This window comes from Nilaparvata lugens, chromosome 3 (genome assembly GCF_014356525.2).
Source record: "Nilaparvata lugens isolate BPH chromosome 3, ASM1435652v1, whole genome shotgun sequence".
Lineage (NCBI taxonomy): Eukaryota > Metazoa > Arthropoda > Insecta > Hemiptera > Delphacidae > Nilaparvata > Nilaparvata lugens.
The window spans coordinates 33,257,875-33,281,222 of NC_052506.1; the positions used below are offsets into that span (position 1 = coordinate 33,257,875).

Consider the following 23,348-nt stretch of genomic DNA (forward strand, 5'->3'; position numbering starts at 1 on the left):
TGATTCTACGGCTAGTAATAATATGATACTAACGATGTGAAGAGTAGTCATTTATTTATTTTTCCAATACTAAGAGCGTTATTAATTAAATATTGTTAAGGAAGATCTTAACCAAGCATGCATGATTTGCTAACGAAATAGAACCGTTAAAGCAGTCTACTAATGATTTAGAATCGTTCTAATTAATTGGTTACTGTGATTGCTAGACAGTAATTTTCAATTAATATTTTTTTGGTACGACCCGATATATATTTAAATTTAGAAAAATGAGAGAAGACTAAAGAATGTGATAGTTGATTGTTTTGGCATTTATTGTCGATTAGAGTCAACATTTCTCGATAGAAAAAGTACAGTAAGAACAATTCAATTATGTTGTCGAAAATAAGTTGAAAAAGTCTGCAGGTATTATCGATTGCAGAAGTTCATCAAGGGTCCTGTCAAACTTATCTCAGAAAGTTTTCCACCTCGGAGAAACTTCAGTCTATTAAAGCTCTGGGGTGATTGAAGTATAATCAAACTTATAATTGAAATTTGATATACAGAAAAATGATGAGTTGGCAAACGCTTTAATTCATTTCAATCCTTAACGTCACCTTTGAATATAGCTTTCACCGAAATCATTCTCATAATTGAAACAGTTCAAAAACATTTTCATCGTTCTTCTCCTCATCTTCTCGTTCTCTTCTGCTAATTTAGTCTTCTTAATCTTTTTCTTCTTAATTTGCCACTTGATAATGTACAAAAATAGCCGAAAATCTGAATGTGTTATTAATTTTCTGGCTCAAACAATTCGGCCCAGTTTCATTAGTAGTATAGTAGAGATAGTGGTAGTGGAGTTTTGTTATAAATCGTTCCTGCTTTAATAGTGCCCGTATATCATTCTCCAACTTCTACTTGAGTTGCTTCTGATATTTATTTTCTATCTTGAACCAATTCTCCCATCACCCATTACCACTTCTTTGTTGCATCTTTCTCAAATGAGTTATCTTCTTCTTTATTACGAGTCATCACCTTCCATCTTCTTTCTTATTCGTCCAAATTCAATCTTCTAAATATCTTTCTTCCTCTTCAACTTTCCCCATCATTTTCTTCTTCTTCTAATCCCCGTCTTGTTTATTTCTATAACCTCTTAAATCGTTCTGATTAAATTAACCTAGACTTTCCTATTTTCTCCTCTATTAGCTCCTATTTAATTTTCCTCTCTTCTCATTCTTCTTCAACACTAATTCCATTTTTACATTCTCCAGTTATTTTCTATCTCCAAATCACAACTCTTGTATTCCAAACTTCTTCTTCACGACGCTCTTTTATAGCATTCACACTATTTTCTCCAATTCATTCTGTTCCTTCTCTTCACTTCTATCCCCAAGTCTTTCCTTTCTCCTTCTTCGCTTCACTTTCTCTTGTGCAATCAAACGTCTTTTCCAAAATTCTTTCCTTTCTTCATCTTCTCAAATAAATTTTTCTATTTTCATTTTTATCAATAAACTCTCATATTCTCCTTATTAATTTGTTTCTCTCATAGTCCTTTTCTCAATTTAATCAAGAAGTTGTATTATTTATTCTCTTTAGTCTTCTTCTTCATTAGTTGTTTTTCATACTTCTGCTGCTTCTTCTTTTAATATTTTCACTTCTACCATCCCTACACTAACTTACTCGTCGTTCTTCTTTCTCTTCTTTCTCCTTATTCTCTTCCTTTTATAACTCGTCCTAACATTTCTTCTCTCGTTTATCCCACTTCATCCGTCTTATCTTCCATCAACTCCTTCTTCAGAATAAATCATTCTAATTCAATCTTCTTCATCATTCGTTGCCCTCGATACTGAAGCACATGTGTGCTTTGAGTCAGTCCCTAATGCCGTACTGTTTAAAAACACGTGTCATGTCGTGGATGAGCACTTAAACAGTTTATATCGGCCATTACATGCTTTATTTCTTCGAGCCCATGAAATCTAACGTTTATTGAGCCAGCAAATGTGTTTATCAATCTATCATCCCAGATCCCAGCAGCCATTATTCAATCTGACTAATAGATCGCGCTGTTTTTCAAATAGCTAGGATTTTATTAACTTGTTTTTCTTTCATCCTTTCCGAAACCACACAATCCACTTTTCGTTATATATAGATATTTCATTGATTAGTCTCATTTCATTCAATTTGAAATGTCTCCATGTGTTTATTATTATTAGTGCCGGTTGTGCAAAAGCCGGTTAAATATTAATAGTGATTAATTTCATAAGAACCAATCAAAGAAGCTTTTTTCGAAAAAGCCTTCTCTAATTGGATCTCGTGGAATTGATCACGATTGCAATCAGGATTTCCTATATACTACCGGACCTGAGCCTAGAAAAAAATGGCCGCCGTATGTGGTGGTCTTATACAAAGACCTTAAAGAGTTATAGACCCATAATGCCAATGCTTTCCAATGATAGCTCTTACTTGAAATTGAAGACCGCCATTGGGGTATTTTAGCTCGAGATATTATATCTATATATTTGTAATATAATAGATTACAAAGGCATTGGTATGTAATAATCTAATAGGTTGCCCCCTCAATGGCCGATTTCAATAAATTCCAAGTACAACTCTAGCGCTGCATGTGAGTCTATGCATCTTTAAGGTCTTTGGTCTTATAGGGATTCCTACTGAGAAAAAAATCACTAATCAGCTGTTAGAGAGCGTCTCAGTTCGTCGAAATCTCAGCTTGTCTAGTCCCCCTTTGAAATATCAATACCGGCCACCACCTACGGCGGCCATTTTTTTGTAGGCGCAAGTCCGGCTTTTGTGCAACTGAGCCTGCAACTATTCACTTAATTCTATCAACATTTTTATATGTATAACTTCGAGTTATAAATTCAGGAGTTTAAACTCTTACTAATTATTTGCGTTTACTAGTTATTTTTTAGAACAATAGAAAACAGGCTACATCTCATCAGTATCCAATTTGTACATCAATGGTTGAAAATTATAAAGCAAGAGACAGTATGTAAACCTGAAATTGAATCAAATATGAGTAAAACAAATCAATCCTGAAACAGGCTTTAGCAGACTTCCTATTCTGAACCGGAACTATAGCTGATTTTGAAGATATGATTTAGGATTACAGAAATAAGTAAGTAAAAAAAAGGTTTGAGGCAAAATGTGAGAACTGTGTCGCTTGTTCATACGGACATCTTCTATCAAATACTAATTACGAAACCGCTAGACATTATTATTGGTACAAAGCTCTTAATACAAGTTGTGTTTTATCCACTTGGAAAGAATTGCTCTGCTCAGCAGAAATTGTTTATCGAATCAATCCCTGAACCCCTGAACCCTTTTGATTGCTGGGGAGGAAACGAACTTGCTGCAAACATCCCAAATTCAATTGGATAGCCACTGAAGAAGAAAGCTAATTATAACACAACAGCAATCGAATCATGACTCTCTGAGATTGGCTTTTCGTCGTTTTGAACCTTCACTTGTTCAAAAAAGAGACTATAATATATCCTCAACTATTATATTACACACATCATATAGAATTATGATACGATTGATATAACTTGGCAGCGTTCACAAAATGGATGGACATGCCACTTCGAGTTTTGTATGCTACCTCTTAATTCAATACAGTAGTATTGTAATAAAGTGGTTCTTAATTTTTTGAAAATCAAAAATATTGGATAGAAATAAGTAAATTATACCGTGGTGTAGTCAATATAGAAGCATTATACAGTACTTAATGGAAAAATATAGATTTTCAAGCAATATATCTTCTCATTTTAACGCTATTATATCAACTAGATGTATTCGCTATGGATGTATTCGATACTCCCATATGCGGTCATGCTCGAAAGAGCTTGCATATGTGTAATGTTACTTACTTTATGTATGCAATATTGTAATAAATGAATTAAAAAAGAGACCAAAATTTAGATATAACATAATAGTAGTTAGTCAAAGCATGGAGGTAATATACCTACGCTCCAGACATTACGCAAATATCCTCAACAACCCTTACTCCCAAGGCATAATCTACACACTGTGGCTACAATATTTGTTGATAGCATACACCCTTTACCAATACCAATGCAGGCAAACTAGTAATACCTCTTGCTCAGTTTGCCTGGAAATTGAGTGTGTTATTGTAATTAAGCATAGTGTTGCAATACAGGTACATGCTCCACTACAATACAGTACAGTCTGTCACCAACCGTCATGTTTACTGCTGTCAGACTCACACCACACCGAAATACCGCCAGTGTGCACTAGGCCTGACAGTGTTTATTCCAATGTGTACCTGATGCGACATCTCGATACATGTCACACATGTGTTGTTGCAACGAGAATTTACCGATACTAGTAAGTACTAGAGTAGTTTGCACCTGTTCAACTGAATGCACTGAATCCCTATAGGGCCGTATGTTTAGTCCAAGTTTAAACGTGGACACACTTTTGAATTGAAACGGTTGTAAACATGTAATTTATATTTCACTGTACATTAATATAGGGTGCCATAGTTTGATTTAAACCAGGATTACGTACAGCATTTCGAGTTTGTACCAACAGTTGACCAATTCAGTTGGAACTCAAGAATGTACAGAGTACGTATGACCCTTACGACAAAGGTTTATCAGTAAATGATGATTTTTTATTGCATATTAATTGGAGTCCACATGAACATTTTGTGTACAACATGAATGCAGAAATTCTGCCTTTGCTAACTTACATACAAGAATGGTCTTTGCACACTTTTTGAACAAATCCCAACTCTGAAACACCAGGCTTCTTCTAGTGACGTCTAATTAGATCAAACGACAATCAATTTAGATAAATACCACGATATTGGAATATGGGAATAACAAAGGTGTGGTTTGGAAGTTTCGAGAACGGCTTACGATCGCCATGGTTTTCAATTAATTGAAACAGACGATTTTGGGAGGATTAATTCGCCATCAAATAACACTCAACAGCTTAGTTGTGTTCACCTATTTCCAATCAAGGGGTGTCCACGAATGGAAGGAGCAAGTGAGGGAGGAGGAGGATGAGAAGGGAGAGGAAGAATATGAAGATGATGAAGAAGAATAAGATGAGTGGAAGGAGGAGGTCGAGGTAAAGGAGAAAGAGGAAGGAAGAAAACATAGAGGTATAGCATGAGGAGGAGAAACAAAAGGAGAGACAGCAGAGGAAGACGAGGAAAAGGAGGAGAAGGAGGAACCTATCCACAATTGAAACTGGTCGATTAAATCTTCAGTCAGCCATTTTGAGGCCAATATTAAGGCTATGAATATTCATATTAGCCTTCAAATTGCGCAAGAAACTCGAGCGAGATAACCAATCTCATCGTGGCCAATATCCCAGCCGAATCTCAGATAGTTGGAGGCAACTTCAATGTTTAATAGCTTATCGTTGTTTCCAATATTGCTAAGATTCGGGACATCGAAAATAACTTACATTGGACAGCTGGACTGTCATTCTGAAAGTCTAGGTATCGATTCTGTACAACCTGGGATTTTTGTATCTTTTACATCATTAACTAACCGTATATAAATGAAAGTTTACTCGAAGTTCGCCCCTGTATCACTACAATAGGGAGTTCCGTAGGTTAGCCAGATTTCTAAGTGTCATTCGTATTGAATTAGGTGAACATAACCTAAGAGGTTCAATTATATTTTAAAAGTGAAGTGAAAGGCCAGGGAAATTGGGCTTTTGAATATCAATATGTTGATATTATTCAGAATGTTTTGATAATAAAAACAAATAAAGAAAAGTTGATATACCAGACAAAATTGAAGTCACACCTACTAGAGAATGATGTGAATTATATAGAATTTTGACGATTTAAAGGCTTTTCATTTATTTTGAACAAAGTTAGCTTTATGAATAACATGTTGTTTCACACATCCGTATGAAAATCTACATGTGCATCAACTTTACATCAACAAAGAAAGTTTGTGAACAATGTCGAAATTCTGTCCGTTACAGCACAATGAATTTGCTGCCAAACCTGGAAACAGGTGTCAGACCACTCAACAAAATGACAAATTGCAACGCTTCCCTTGTTCACGGGAGAGAGAGAGAGTGATAAAGAGAGAGAATCACACAATAACCTAGCTAGACATTGCAATAAATAGTACTTGCTGCAATCAATCTGAAATCAACAACAGAGTGACAACAATAACAGCAACATCCTCTATGCCAGTTTGATATGAGAAAGCCGAATTAAATTCCGTCATTCGAATTGCGAATTGCAGCGTATGCAAGTCCACATCGAGATCCGGCTAAAATCCTGCAATGGAAATCACAATACGAAAATGATGAATTGAGGTTGGACAGGTGAGTGCATGAAAGAGAGATGGGAAACTGTGGAGATAAGTACACTCAACCATGGACACGAGATGGTAGATTGAGTGAGAAAGAGAGGAAGGGAAAAAAGATAAAGTAAAGAGAGAATAAGATACAAATTAATAAGCGACATAGGGCGTGGATGAAAGAAAGAGAGATAGTGACAGACTGGGATTAGGAGAAAGAAAATTCAAGGGAAGCTTGAAAGAGAGGATAAGTGTTATGATAGCGAAACGAGAGAAAAACCACGGAAAAAGTCAAGACGGAATAAGTTATGAGTGGAGGGAGGAAGATGACAAATTTTGGAAAGAGAAAGAGAAAAAGAAGGAAAGAGGGAAAAGAGAATAAAAGATCGATAAGAGATGAAAATACATGGTGGAGGAGATAGCAAAAGTGGAATGATGACCAAAGAATATTTAAAACGAAAGATATGAAAAGAAGGAATGGTGACTGTCAGAAAATGGAAAAAAAATAGTGAGAAGATAGGAAGGATGATTGATGATTGAGTGTGAGAAATTTATATATTATGATGAAAGCAGTGGGACAAAAAGTTAGAGCTACTGGAATAGAATATAGGAGAATATAAAAGTATAGTATGAAGAATATACAGTGAAATGAAGTGAACGAAGAAGAGATCGAAATAAACAATGTGTGACCAAGGATATAAACAGAAAAGGGGACGAAAAAGGACAATACACAGAGGGTCATAGTTAAAAACAAAGAATGAATAAATCAAGAGGCAATGCATGATTACAAGGAAGGAGTTGAACATGAGTTCATCACGGGACGTGAGTAATAAATTTCACGGTATGAATTATTGCCTCAATAGCTGCCCTATAGTTTCGAGTACTCTCACTCTCACTATTGTGGACTATTTACAACAGGAGAGTGTTCTGAACTCTTGTATTACTTTTACAATTCATTGCCCGTTTCTCTCTCTTTCACGGCTCTATCGCACTCTTCCTCACTCATACTCTCCCTGTCACAGCCTATCTCTCTTTGAATCGCTTTCTGTCTTCCTCTCTCTCCCGCGAAAAGAAAACAATGCAAGCGTAACAAATCCAGATTCGCTTCCGATTCCCGGATCTGATGAATGATGGAGTCGTTCGTTCACAAATGAACGAGTCGTCCAGAAATGAACGAGTGTACGCCAACTATACCATCACACAAACCTCTGTATAAAAACTACGCTACTCATCCATAGATCACCTGATGCGCCTCACTCAAGCACAATCGGACACATTGCTTCACAACCGAATTTCCAGTTTCAGGCTGTGAGTTTTTTCATGATTTTCATTTTTTTTTCATGAGTTGATTCATTTTTCAAGTACACCCAGGCAACCCAACTAGAATCGGTTGACAGCATCCTATTGAATTCCCCTTTCTCATGAACGATCAGAATTATTTACAGAGATTGCACGATTCTGTAGCTGGATTAATCAGAGAATATTTGACAATATTGCATTGATGATGCTTGTTGATAATCTGTAATTCAATAGAAATAAAGAAAGGGTATGTGCATTATCGTATCTGTGCGACAAGCGCGAACACATAACCACTTGCTTCCGTACATTTAAAAAAAGGGCTGAACATCCTTAGATTTGAGATTGAAATAGAATGTCAATGAACCATAAAATAAACTAACAATACAAATAAAGTAAAACCCAAACAAAAGCTTTCAAGGAAATCCACACACAATATACAGTACCACAGAAGATATTAGATGTTTTTATTAAGCGCGTCTCATCTATAAAATCTAATCAAACAAGCTGAATATGAGATATCGACAATATTTCTTTGTTTGGGGGCTTATCAATATAATATGATGAGGTTAGAATAGCCGCCTCGGCTATGGGGTGGCGGAAATCCGAATAGTCGATTCCGAACCAGTTTCCTCAAATTTGTTCGCTACATAGCAGCAAGTAGTACTCTTCGGAATTGAGAGTAGAATGGGCGAAGCTCTTCAAAAATCGCTTGCACAGAACAATAATTATTGTTGTCATTGTTTTATTATTCAATTGTTGTCATTATTATATTAATACTAATAAAATAATTATTGTCATTTTGGTAAAACAATTCCATCATTAATTTGCACTTGCGGTAGAACGATATAACTTTTGATAATAATGTTATGACGTACTAAATACAGTATATTATAACCAATTAGAAACCTTTAGCTTCAACTGGACGGCCGCAATCAGCTGTCAAAGTTGGGGAAGTCCTTAATGAAAGATCCTTTAAAAAATACAATGGAAAGGGACGAATGTTATTTTAGTATGTGGTATAGACAAAACAAGTTGATATCTACAAGGTATTAGTAAAATATTGTTATTCAACTACGATGAATTATGAGACTTATTATAGATAGATTTGGTGAGTTAACTATTAATACATGAAAATGATGAATTTCTCATTACTAGGGACATTCAACAAAAATTATAGAGATCAATCAATAAAAGTAAGGAAATGAACAGTTGGAAAGAAGTAGCAAAATTATTATTTGCATCAAGAAGAAAGCTCTCCAGGACGCTGACAAAATTGAAATAAAAATTATTACTTCTCTTCTGCTTATCTCCGTTCCAACGTGGGTCACACTCACCTGAAACAAATAACAAACAATCATTAATTTTCTAATGAATCAATAATATCGGAGAAATATTTAGGAATTGAATAACACAAAAACAGTCAGATTAACAGTTGGTAAGCCATCAATTAGAACTGAAACTAGTGAACAGAGCAGATTGACATCAACTCTGTACATGTGATATTACTATCCACGTATACTCGAATATTTGTATTATAACATCATGATAAACTACGTCAAACAAAAGTGAGTATTGAATATACTCGTACAAAGGTTTGTAAAGACGAACAACGATTTCGCAGAAATTAATTTCAAAATTAATCTGGTGGGACCACAGTTTATTTTTCCACATCATTTCTCACCAAAGACATAATATCCATGAACAGTAGCGGCTCTTCCAAACATGGGACAAAAATAATAAAACTGACTGACTGGAACAAGAGTAGAATTTGTGCCAATTGGGAAACAACTGGAAATTGTTAAATTAAACCAGAGTGGATTTCAACAAGTGACCACCACTACATTTGAGTTGGGTGCGTATTATTGTAATCTGTTTTCTGGAAATTTACTGTATTTGTAAGCGTGCGATTTGGCGTGAGTGTGTGTGTCTGCGTATTTTTGAATGGCATGCGACTCGTTGTAGAGGGGGGAGCGACAGGGAATTGAGGGGGAGGGGGAAATTTGTTGATGGCAATGCAAAACGTTTAAAGCTGTCGACACAAAATAAAGAGAGAGAGGGACACACTGAAAAAAAATCAGCGAGAAAGAGAGAAAGATTTATACAAACCCCGAAATTAGAACGGTTAAAAGCTTTCAACTGTCTCGTTAAATTAATTCCGTAGAACGAGCTGGAGATGTCACCCTGCTCTATACCGTACACTGCACCGTAACTCTCGGCTAATCCGACAACTAGACGTTAAAACGACAACCGGCCAACTTTATTTTTTGTTTTTAGTGTTTTATCTGTCGTTATTTTCTTATTCGTCCACCATGGTTCGCGCACGTTACATATAATTGCCTGCTCGCGAAGATTGGCAGCAACAGAGGCAGCATCATCCACCAGCCACCAGCAGTAGTGACACGTCATGTCCTTTGCAAACATTGCTAAACAGATGCGCAAATCTCCGTCTTGTTTTCCTGAAAGATTTAAAATTTGGAAGTGATTTTTATCTACTACCTTGCTTCACTTTCCGAAGTTCCCCTAAAATAGTTTGTGCGGAAGCTGCTTTTCCTCACGTTTTGTTATTCTTAAACGATTCATAAAATGATTGACAAAATATTGACTTTAGAAGGTTGATCAATGATTTTTTAACTTCGGAATTCAATCTAAGGTTCTGTTTGACTTTACAGAATGCAGGATTGTGAGTATTGTGAATTGATAAATTATCGAATCCAATTCGGTTTTTAGTTTAGGAAGCATTGATGTTGCTATGGGAATGAATATGCAAGTGGATGGATGGGAAATTATATCAGAGACAAAAACTTCAAAATGGAGCGAAGAGATAGAAGGCATATTTTATCGATAAATTATATCCAGTTATAAAAAGGAAAAAAACACTGTAATAAATTAATCATAACTTTACTTAGCGTATTCCAATTTAGGAACTCAACAATTATTATTTCTAATGAGATGTTTTATGGTATTGCATGAAAGTGAATAAAACATTAATAAATTATATTACCATGATATGCTGAAGAAACGATTCTGGTTTGAATTTAAAGTATTAGTGAGTGCAGTTGAAGTGTTCACTAGCTGTAGGCCTTGCTAGTGTACTAACACTTGAGGATCTGGTACTGCACTTTTTTCAATGGTTGAGTTCAAAGCCACTGATCGGTGAGTGAACGATGAGACCGATGAGTGAACGTGGCTCTGAACGAGGCACTGTTTGATCGTTGAACGATGCGTAGACTCACATGTAGCGCTACTGTACTTGGAATTGAAGTCGGCCATTGAAATTTGGAAATTTTTTGAAAATTGGAGCACAGAAATGCTTGATTACATAAATTCAATAACATTTAAAATATTATCCAAAACATTTTAAACAATTCCAATCACTTGATGGTTTTTCATTTCAATTGATTATACAATGAGATAGGTTAGGTTCTAGTTTTGTTTAAAATAAGCAGAATAGGAAACAACTGTCAGGCATGACTCATAAGCAACCGTTCAGCCACAGAATACATACAGAATGGAAGGTATCAATCTAACCAAGACTTGAGTGCACCAAGACTACGACATGTGACTGCATCATCTTGTTAGAAATTAAAATTACCGCTATAGTAAGGTCCACGTTATAATGACAGTATTTGATCAACTTTGGTTTTGCTATCCTTGTCTATCATTCGACAAAGCCAGTGGTACTATCCTTTTCTAGGTCCACAACGATGCCAATTATGTTTTTGACAGTGTAGAAATATAATTAATCAATGCAGAGAATCGGCATCGCTATTCTCCTATCTTTATCTACTGCCATTATAACGTGGACCTCACTATATATTACAATGCTACACTTTCTTTCAAGATGGCGGATTTTGGCGTCAAGAAACTAGCCGACTTTCCATTCTGTGGTTTATCTATGATCTCTAATCTGTGATCAGGAAAAAAAACACAATGGAATAATATTGATCAGTGGCTTTGAACTCAACCAATATAGTCTCTGAGAAACATCAGGTTGATTGAATTCCGTCATGATTTTGAAGAAATAAATGAAACTGGAGCGTTCAGTTCACTAGCTGTACAAGTAAGCTGAGCTGAGACGTTCAACAGGTAAACCATCACCTTTCCTAATTATTCTAATTGAGGAATGACACGAGAAGTTGATTTGTAATTTATAGTGAATAATTCATTTAAAATAATCATCAGCAGAAAAATATTATCCAATTGGATATCAGATACAACAAACAAATAGGAGGATATTGAGAGTCAACAAGAGGGAACCATAGTTGGGAAACGCTTCCTTCTTCAATTTATAGGTAGCAGGTGAGAGTGGGAGAGAGAGAGCACAACCCAAGAATATCCCAATTAGACATTTGGCCAACAGATTGGCCCCCTCTTCTTCGCAGTCTCTATCTTCTTCCCCCCTAAATCATACCTACCTTCATTATTGTCTCCTCTTCCAACTTCTCATCCTCCCACTTCCCCTTATTATCATCATCATTCTCCCACCTTTCCTCTTATCATCCATCTCCTCAGACTCCCATCACAATTTTCCTCTTCCTCTGATTATGCCCTACACAAACCACCCTTAGCGTGACAGACAACACTGCCTTCTGTATAAACAGTTATTACGCAACAGGCAAATTGACACAAATGTTATCATTACTTGCTAAGACTGTTCAAAGTTCACTTGAGAATAAACAGTAGTGTAAAACAATGATGAAGTAGCAAAATGTTTAAAACACGACCTTTTGTCGAAGCCAAACGTTATTTCATATGGTCTATGTTGAAATCGATTCCTGGTGGTGAATCGATTCCATGAAGATAATGATGAAATTCTATGATCATCACCATCATCCTTAACATTAACATAACCCTAATCCTTATTTGTAGAACAAGCACAGGAAACAATAATATAGCGAGTGAAACGAGTTATTTTACCTGGAAGTCAGGCTCACAAAACACTCAGTGTGATTCACATAACATGATTCTAATAATTTAATCTGTTGAAGTAAAGTGTTATGGTTCAAGTAATGTTGAAAGAATACACATTTCGAAAATAAAATGATTAAAGATCACGAAGGATATTGTAGCACGAGGAATGTCGAAATGCACACTGAATGAGCTTCAATAATTTCCACATTGACTGATTTCAATCAATCGTAGATAACTCAAATGGAGGGTCGACCCATTTCAAGTCGACTATTTCCTGTGATACGAGCGAGTTCATATATATGGTGGTCAGCTCGGCCGCATTAATAAAGTATGACACTATCGAGAGTGCAATCACTTGATCGGCTGTCGGTCGATTGATGCCGAAATGCACCGATATTCAATGGAGATCAAGTTTCAGAGCAGAGCTTGGCAAAGGTTGCAAAGGCATCTTGATCCTGGCGAGTGATGATGAGGTGCGGAGGGAGGGGTGGATACGTCCGACTGCGGTTGAACCGACGATTGGCAGGAGATTATCTGACTGGACCAGAGAAGAGAGAAGATGAGCAAGGAGGGGAGAAATGAGGTATGAAGATAATAAGGGAGGAAGAGAGGAACACCGATAAGTAACATGGAAAGGAATGAGAGATGGAAGAAAAGTGAAAAGAGATTTCATGGAAAAAAGAAAGGGAGAAGAGAGAATAAGAGGTGAATTGAAACTGGATATAAATAACAAAGAGAAAAGGAGAAGGACAAGATGTATCAAATAAGAACGAAGGGAAAATTAAATAGGGTATAAGATAAAACATATCAATAAAATAAAATTTGGACTAGATAGATAAGCGAAAATGAAGTGGAATACGAGAGCAACTAAGGATTCGATGGAGAATACGGGAGAAGAGAATAAGGATAAATACGATGAAGAGAGAGGGCAAAAGAGAATATAACTCTGGATAAATGGACATCGATCACAAAAAGAAAACTTGAATGAGACAGGAATGAAGTGAGACGAGAAAGAAGGAGGACAGAAGAAGACAAAGCCATGAATTTGAAAGCTTCTATGAAATGGAGAAAATAAAAAAGAGGATGCAGAGGAGAGATTGAAAACGAAGAATAAGGTTCAGTTTGAGATAGACGAAAAATAGAGAAAAAGACAAATAATGGAAGAGGGAGATGAGAATTGACGTATAATACAAAACAGGGGAATGTAGCTAGCGAAGATGAAGTGATGAGAAAATGGGTTAAAGACCGGTTGTGATGAAGAAGAGGGACACTAGGGAGGAAGTAGAGATGAAAGGAGCAGAGGGAAAAAGAAGTTAGGTGAAATACATCAACCAGTAGAAGGGAGATGGAGAGAAGCAATAAGAAGATGGAATAACAACTGAAAAGACGAAGGAAAGAAGAGTTCATCAGATACCAAACCACTGTTGGCTTCCCTCCTTCAACCTCCATCCTTGACTGAGTTTCCTCGAAAAAATTGTTTCCCAGTTGACTGACCAATCACTCATTCACCCACAGTCACCACACATTCACTTCAACAGACATTTCTACCACCACAACATACAGTACATACTCACACATACCCACACACCACACACTTTCCACTTCACTTGGTGTGAAATATTGATGTCTCACTAACCGATAGAAGCCGACTGACTATATTTATATTTCAAAGGTCAGAGCAGAATAATACTGTCCAAGTTTCATTCAATATAGTACTACAGTGCCGCACGGAATTTCAATTCGTGATCGATAGAACATAAATACAAAATGATGTGGTAAATGTTTACCGCATCTATGATAGTTTTATTTTTATTTTATAGAATCGCAAAGTTTCTTAGTCTGTTCTGAGGAGGACAGTAAAGCATTTTACAGAAATAAAATTATTAGAATCTAATTTCACAAAAAAATAATCAGCACCTCAGAGTCCTGTCTACAATCAAGTAATCAGAAGGTTATTTGTGAGAATGGTCATCATAATAATTAATAATATTCTTACTCAAATGCATTCTGGAATTCAAGAATGATTATTATAGATCTGAGATAAAATTCTCATCTGATAAAAATTTTATCTCTTTTTTCAAGATTTTTCATCTGAAGAAGCTTTATGCTCGGTCCAAAGAACCAATATGTTATCATATAGTACGCTAACAGAAATAGAGATAAGAAAAATGGGAGGTTGAAGAATAGGGAGAAGCTGAAGACAGGAAAATTAAATTGAAAATTATGAAAAATAAGAACAACAGACGATAAAGAAGAACATCAAGGAAAGAGATAGGTGAAAGAGAAAAATGTGAATAAGGAATAGGAGATGTAACAAAAGATATTATGTGAGAGCAAGAGAAAATTATGAAAACGTAGTAGTAGGCGAAACTCGGTGGAAGGAGAAGGAAAAACTGTGAATCTTAATAACTTTGACATTTCTCGTGTCTATTACTAGTCTCCCATCAACCTACAAGCTAGATTGACACTCCAATTACAATGAATGCAATTTTGTCGTTCAGTTTCATCAGCTCATAAATAATACAGAAACAAATTCAATCCAATGAATTCAGTTCATAATTTACTGAACGCAACAGTGGCCACAGAGAACACGAGCCTTCCTCTAGCTCCACAGCCGTGACCGAATTTGAAGATAATCCATTAGAGGGACCAATATTCTCTCGACAAAGCAACTGGGGTTACATGAAACTTGGTAAAATCAACCTCATGGATTCTTCCAGAAAGTCACCATCGAAAGGGTTGGCCGATAGATTTGATTGTGACTCCCCAAAATGGTGGACCGTATCGATATGTGATGTATCGAAAATGTTACTGGACAACACTCTGTGAACATGCGTGACTCGAACCATTTGGAGCCTAGTTCATCCGTCTATTGCATTAAATCAAGCAACCCGGCGCACGGAAATTTGTAATCACGATAAAACATTTCATGCGCCTACTCTCTGAAAGAGCGTCGTGAGGGAGCAGATAGCAAGTAACAAGTTTCTAAGGAAATCAAACATTAGAGATTCCCCTGGGTTACAGATTCTAAATTGATTGGAAGATGAAGGAATTATTCATTCTGGTCCCCAGGAGCTAATTTCATTATGTTTGTAGGTAGTATGTATGCTACCGGAATATTAGAATTCAAGTTTGAGTCGCTTTACACAGCTGAGAAAATAGATGCTATTTTCGACAAGTGATGTCGAATTTTCTACAAATTCTGTTGAATTTTCTTGAAATTACTAAAGACCTGAGAATATGGATTCAGATTTATAAAAACCCAGTAAATTTTCTACAAGAAATGTTGAATTTGGAAAAAAAATTAACAGTTTTCTAATTAATAATCCTGTAAAATTTCAAAAATACTTCTCCACCTAACGATCCATTCCAGTCTATTAATATCTATGCCTTACCTCATTATATCCCTGTGAATATTGATGCACTTGTGAGACAGACAAAACAACTTGAAATCGATACAAACAACCGTTTATAGCAAAGTTGAATGGCTAGTTTCGGTTGTATTCACAATCTCCTGATATTGATAAAATCAATCAGAACTATTTTCCAAGTTTTTAGATGAATTAGTGGTAGTGACAATTTCTGGTAGATCAATTCAAAATTAATGTCTATCACAATATCACTCCAACGGAAAAGGATTCAATTTTTTCCCAATTCCTACTTACACTAAAAATATTTATCACTTACATAGGAAACAACTAGCAGGAATTAGGAATGATTGTGGAGCAGGAATAATTGTGGCAGGAATTCACTGAATAATTATGAAGCTAAGACTTATCAATTTAATGAGTATTCTTTGTTCAGCAGATTGATATCTGACCAATAGACCACACTCAAGTAACCCATTCCCAATCAACAGTATCACCATCACGACAAACTTTCAACAGATTGATAAAACTGGACATCAATTACGGGAATCTAGATTTAATTAAAAAAACTTTGCCACGGAAAAGTTGACTCTATTCCAGTATAAAAAAGTCAAGAGACAAAGTGTTTCATTTATCAGTAATTCAGGTTGGATGGAAAATAAACTTTTTCGCAGTTTTCCTTTTTGAAATAAGGAACATGGTTTACCCGTCCCCCAGCGCAGAAGTCAATTTTTCAAAAAAGGTTGATTTCTTTTCCCCCCTCTGCACTCACTTACAGGAAACAAGAGATTTTCCCAGAATGGCTTCTCTAATGGAATGAAAAAAGTTTGCAAGTCGCTGTAAATTTCTATACAATCTGCGAGGAACATGGTACTATAGGCGCCAGCTACGGGTTGAGACAAATGAGACCCTTTCATTAAATTCGACAGCAAAGAGTTGCGCAAGCTGTATAAGTGCAGTCGAGAATGCAAGGCGAGATAAGAAGGAAAATTGATTGGAAGAGCAATTCCTGCGCGAGTTTGTTCTAGTTTCAAGTTTGAAAGGCAAACGGAATATTAGATCATTATTTCTCAACTAGAAGATAATCATTTCATTATTGCATTATCATTTTACAACTAAAAAGGATGAATAAACTTGTTAGAACGTTGAAAATTCACTCTGTCATTATTTCAATGAGTGGAAATAGTTGATGTTTCAAATAATAATGAGATTTACGATGGACATTCACTTCAAATTAGAAAATTAATTTGATTGAATTTTTGTAGCAAGAATCATACGCTTGTTTTTCATTTTATTTCAATTATGAGAAGATTGAAGTTTTGGCTTTACGATATGTCAATTCCATTATTACTTTTCAATTCAGTATAAACCTATCATGTCTCAATTGGCTTCTATATATCAGGAACCAAGAATTGGCAAGATTTGAATCACTGTCAGTAATATTTCATCATCAAACAAATGCTACTGGGCATCATGTATTCCAATAATGTTGGGTTGAACTAAATCTAACTTTCCATTGCAATTTCCAACAGGCCTACAGAAGTTGTAATAGCCTACAATGCGTGTCACTACTTCGGCAACATATCGTACGCCCTATTGGGAAATGCTAGCTCAATTTATATTACAATAACAGTGATACGTGCTCTGGCTCAATGGATATGCTATTGTTTCATGTTAGGTTACCAGTATAGGAGCCGACGGTTGCATAACTAAATACCTATACACTCAAATGTGATTATGGATACAACTTTAGTTCAAGTGTGCTCCGAACAATGGAGGAGTGATTTTCTAACCTTTAAGAGTACTGAAGCGAGGAAACCACTTCATCACTCATATCTCTGAACCAATTCATACAGAGTGTACCACTTCCATTCGATTCAAATTTATTCCCAGCAGCTTCATGCACCAATAACAACAATACAACGAGGAATACGATAAATAAAGCATCAATAATACATCATACTAATCATATATGATACGTGAGAGAACATGCTCATCAAACGATACTTCAAAATTCAATAATAATTAACAAAATCATGCATCAAATAAAAAAAATTTGTATATAAAAAAGTTGAGATTGGGAGAAAATATTTTTGTTGCCAAATAGTGCGAAATTCCAATCTTTTCGTGCAAGCCGATATGACTGAATATTGAAAATCGACAACTCTGCAGCGACTATGCTTTCGAACTCAATACATCCTGTCATGAGGGCTTGCATGAACACATTGACATTTTTCACAATTTGGCAACAGGGATATGATCATCAAGTCTCAACTTATTCTATCTTCTATATCTATAAAAGGCTAAGTCCCGACAGACTGAAATCACACCACAGCCCAAACTACTGAGCCTAAAAACTTGAAATTTTGCACAATTGTTTATGGTAGCCTCAAGACATCCGACATCCACTAAGAAAGGATTTTCATAAATTTGCCCCCTGAGGGAGCTGGGCCCCCCAAAAATTTTGTACTTTTCAACCGCTCATCGCACAGCAAAGTCATGAGGAACTTTTTTGTTCAGCTACGAAAAAAAATTAGGATCCGATCAGGAACACAAGGGGGTTCAGGAGAGGGCATGTTTCGAAAATGTTGATGTAAAATCACACTACAGCTCAAACTAATTGGCCTACAAACTTAAAACTTTGCACAAATATTCTTCAAACATGCTAGATGCGCACTAAGAACGGATTTTGAGATATTTTGCCTCTAAGGGTTTCAAAGGATGAAAAAGGATCCTATTAGGTACGCTTATGAACATGGTAAGGTGAATGCCATATGGAACTGAGATAATTGACACATGATATTTTACCATATGTTGTAATCATTGGAAAGCTTCAAATAATCTTATCAATCAGCTGATCGAATTAATTTTGCGTTGATCGACAACGCGAGCTTGCCACGTGTGTGTTCCATTGTTGTATGCTTGTCCAGTTCGGTTTGCGCCTTCTATCAGCTGTATATGGAGTTCTATACATTCCAATTAGAAGAACAGAGCACAGAGATTTTCTTTGTTTAAGAGTTTTTTGATAATTCTTTTTTCAAATTCAAATTTTATTGCTATCATAAATCACATTGAAAACTTTCTTAATAGACAACAAGACTACAAAAACAAAATGTCGAACATATACCTACATTCACGGCCAGAAAAAGACAAACTTGAGTACTAACCCTGAGTTCATTCAATACAACTTAATATTTTTTTTGTTAATATTTTGTGATTAAAAAGTACGAGTTGATGAGAGATGTGAGTAATTCCTCATACTTCATCCAAATCCAAATGTTTATTCATATTGTAGTAGTCGGGGTCACTGCAATCAAAAGTTTGAAATTTCATTACGTTAAGTTTTCAGATTGTCAAGTTTTAAAATAGAGCCTTGCGGGCGGAGCACGGGTTCCTGCTAGTTCAGTCTATAACAACAACATTTCTAATATCAAATCAATGTAGAAAAACGACCAACATCATTTATTTGATATTGGATCAATCGTCATAGAACACACCAAGATTTATTAGACTAGCAGGTAACCCGTGCTCCGCAAGGGTTAGATAAAAACTTAAAAACTGAAATCTTGAAGAATTAAAAATAGGCCTATAACCATCCTCGTTATATTAAGAATCTATATAAAAATTTCAAGTACAACAGTCCAGTCAAGATAATTAGACGTTATGATGTGCCATTCGTGGATTTCCTATCCAGTACGTGTATCAGCCAATTATTTCCTTTATTATAGTATAAATGGCGTTCCAATTATAATACAGTATCCAGTATTCAATGTAATAATATTATATTAATGTGATAATATTCATTTTACTATGTTATTGACATATGTCAATAATTATCTGTTATTCAAATTGTTAAAACTAACTAGCCTACTTTCAAAAATGTTATATTCTTTCAATGATCAAATCATTCTTGAACAAAATAACACATAGGAATATAATATGAAAATATTACAAAATATGTAACATCACTTGAAAGGAATGTTATTTTGGATATTTCGAAAATATTGAATGAATGTCAAAAAGCACTTCAACTACTTTCGAGAATATAATTGAAAAGTACAACATGAAAAACACTGGAAGGATGATTTTAATACAAACAACAAAATCATTTCTACATTAATTAAATATTCCAGGAAATAAGAGAATTCACGTGTATTTTATTGCGAGAGATTATTGGCTGAAATTAAAAGCAAATAATGAAACCCTGTTATGAACAACTTGTGATGATGATGGTAATAGGCAGTGAAAACCCTGTGTCAGAATAGCGAGGAAAACTGTGAGTGTGAAAATGAAAACGAGGAAAATTGACATAAGCGGAAAAAAATATTAGGAAAAGTATATGTGGGGAGGCTGAGGGAGAGAGAAAAATATATGCGAAAATATAAGTTAGTGATGATGGATGACGGATTGCTAGGGTAACTGCAAGTGTGGAAATGAAAACGAGGAGAATGGCCATGCGGGGAAAGGATGAGCGAGAGTGGGAGAAAGAGATATTGATGGAGTATCTGGGGGAAAGGAGAGAGAAAGTAGTGGAACGACTTGAAAAGTGAGAAAAGTATTGATCAAGTATATGAGGAAAATGTGAGATAGAAAAAGGACAGGAAGAATACAAGAAGGAAATAAAGAGGAATTGATGGACTGAAGAGAGAAAGGAAAAAGTATGTATGAATTTGAAAGATATTATGATTTGATAGGAAGTAGAACGAGCACTCGTTTCCATTTTGCAAAGTGTCACAACAGTTTTCATGTCCATAAATTTTCTTCTTTCAATTTGTTAATGTGCAGGAGGCAGGGGGGAGACTGGCTGAGGCGCGCTGGCAAAATGGAATTACAACGGAAAAGCAATTAACGCCACAAATTGGAACCGAGTTGCGAAAATATCGTGTGAATGAGAGAGTTTGAGTAGGGGAATGGGAAGGGGTGCATGTGCAGAAAAACAAGCATTCTTTCTCCGTTCACGTTTTTACACCTGATGTATGGATTACGGCCTTGTAATTCATGTTTATGGGTAATTTGGGAGAAAATCCGTAAGGCTATGAGTTTCACAACAACTGAAATTGTGACAGCTATTAGTAGAACTAATCTTTTTTCATTTTTCTAAAAATTAACTTTCTTATTATTATCCTTAATAGAACATAAATATTTATCTACTAATTTCATAATTTTGTTTGGTATTATAAATTTTTACTAATTTCATTATGAAAAACTTCAATCCCATATCAGTGAATGAAGTTTGAAAATAGTAATTATAACACGCTACAAGCAACTAATAACTTATACCCCAACACATATCATTTATAGTGCGGTGTATATTTATTCATTGAATTATCTTTGCCTATTGAGAAATTATTCAATGCATAGAACTTCATTGTTTCAATTGTAGTACTTGTTATAGTATTCTAATTTGTAATGTAATTGTTTTTGATGAATAAATTTTATTTGCTGATTTGAATCTAGGTTTCAAAGAGATAAATCTACAGATATGAATGAGAATCAATTTCATATTAGTTTTTATAACGGTTTTGATTGATCAATTCGAATGTTTCTGTATCCAATTCATATGTCAATAAAAATGTATGGTTATCGATCATTATTATAATTTGTAAGAGTTGAAATACATTAGACATCTCATGACGTGCAGCTGAGACGGCCATTGTTTTATTGGCTCATAGTCATCTTCTCGGTCAGCTTCCTTTGATTTCTTTCAAAATAACTTCCTCTTTTACAAACCAAGGTAAATGAATCGAGGTGAGGAGGCTCAGGACACCAATGTTGAACATTTTGGTGCGGCTATATTAAATTTAAAATCGGGAATTGAACTATTTCCTCAACTATATTCCATTTATCTCAAGAAATAGTAAACTACATTTACTATTAAACTATACTATATTCTACATCCTAGTTGACACGTTATCTGGTCATCAACTGAGGCTAACTGACAGCGATTGTATTCGTTCACTCTCTGATGGTTCAGAACTCTCTCACAATCTGTCCCATCATCATGATGCGATCTGGTGGTTATCCATTCTCATGGAAAATCTAATGGACTACAATAATTATGATAGTGGAACCTTTCATATAATGTTGTTATTAGAATTTGAATATAATAATCCTTAAAGTAATATGGAATCGGCCTAACGCTTCTCCAGCTCAACCTTTCTAGAACTACAAACAAAAACTAGTTTGAGTCAAATGAAGTACTCATTGCAGTATATTATGTTAACTGCAAGATAAGTGACAGGCGTAGAATCTAAGAAATGAGTGAATTGTCAGTAGAAGAAAAATATGATTATTATGTAAAAATATTGTTGTCAAGTAGATAAAAAGAGTTGGATACCAATCACAGAGTGAAGCAAGAAAATGAAATAGAATAAAGGATATTCATAATGTTTGAAAGTGTACTAGATCAGGGGTCTCCAACCTTTATCATCCAAGGGCCACATTGTTAACTCTTGGGAGGCTTAGAGGGCCAATAACAAGGATGTACGTGAAATTTGACTTGTGGGGACACACAAGACACGGGGGATTTGGGGGTGTAAAATTATTATATTCCCATTCGAATAATATGAGGAGTTTTGAGTAGGTTTAATTAAAACATAGAAAGAAACATACCAATTCATTTCATTTTAATAAAAAGTCCAATTCATTGAGTGTAAAAAAGTCATAAGAGAAATTGACAATGCATGAATTTAGCAAGTTGAACAAAATAATAAGTTTTTTAAATAGTAATAAGACAACTTGACAATACACGAATTCACAAAAAGTTACCAAGCTAAAAGAGAATACTTATTTTTAGTGAGAAGATTGCATTTGTTTTCCACTTGAAATGTCCGCCCATTTAGACACAGACAGTTCGCGCGCACGTACACAGGGACATGTACAGTCCGTGCAGAGACAATTTGCTAATATCTCACAATGATTGATTGCTGCTTGTTTACAGCTAATTTCACACTCATTAAGAAATGGAGTTGCTAGTAAGAGAAGAGCACTGAACTCACAGTTGTTGTCAAAAATGTGTATAGATATATATTTTTAAAAAACTGTTGCAATAACTCTCGGCGGGCCGGACAAAATCCATCCGCGGGCCGTAGGTTGGAGAGCCCTGTACTAGATTATCAATTTAGTACATGAAAGGATCACTCACAATTCTGAGATCTATATATTTTCTATCTGTCTGAAGCATTCTTTCATGACTGCAATTGGAAGAGAGGCATTTTGGGAAGATTTAGAGTCTTTGGGGAGTGGACTTGCTAAGGGCTTTTGATATTTACCCAGCAAAACAGATGGCTCTTGACAGAGCTGGCAAAATTTCAACTTGGATTCTGGTAAGTGCTGATTGGATCTGTTTCCCCTCTTGTTCGTTGTAAATCCAATCTTCTGTGCCCAAAGTGGGATGAGAAATGCATTTATTCTTCACCCCTCCAAGATTGGAGAGTGGATAATCAAAAACCAAAATATCTAAATTTATGTATTTTGAAAA

General features: G+C 35.4%; 1 protein-coding gene across 3 annotated transcripts in view; it reads right to left on the reverse strand.

The window, feature by feature from the left end:
- Positions 1–23,348, reverse strand: part of LOC111052626 (heterogeneous nuclear ribonucleoprotein L) — a 366,361-nt gene that overhangs the window by 38,480 nt on the left and 304,533 nt on the right. For 2 of the 3 annotated variants that reach the window (XM_039423566.1, XM_039423568.1), the window contains exon 7: positions 8,882–8,923. The exons of the other annotated variant lie outside the window; for it this stretch is intronic. In XM_039423566.1, coding sequence (XP_039279500.1) covers positions 8,882–8,923 — 42 coding nt within the window. The remainder of the gene's footprint in view (positions 1–8,881; positions 8,924–23,348) is intronic. 3 annotated transcript variants of the gene reach the window in all.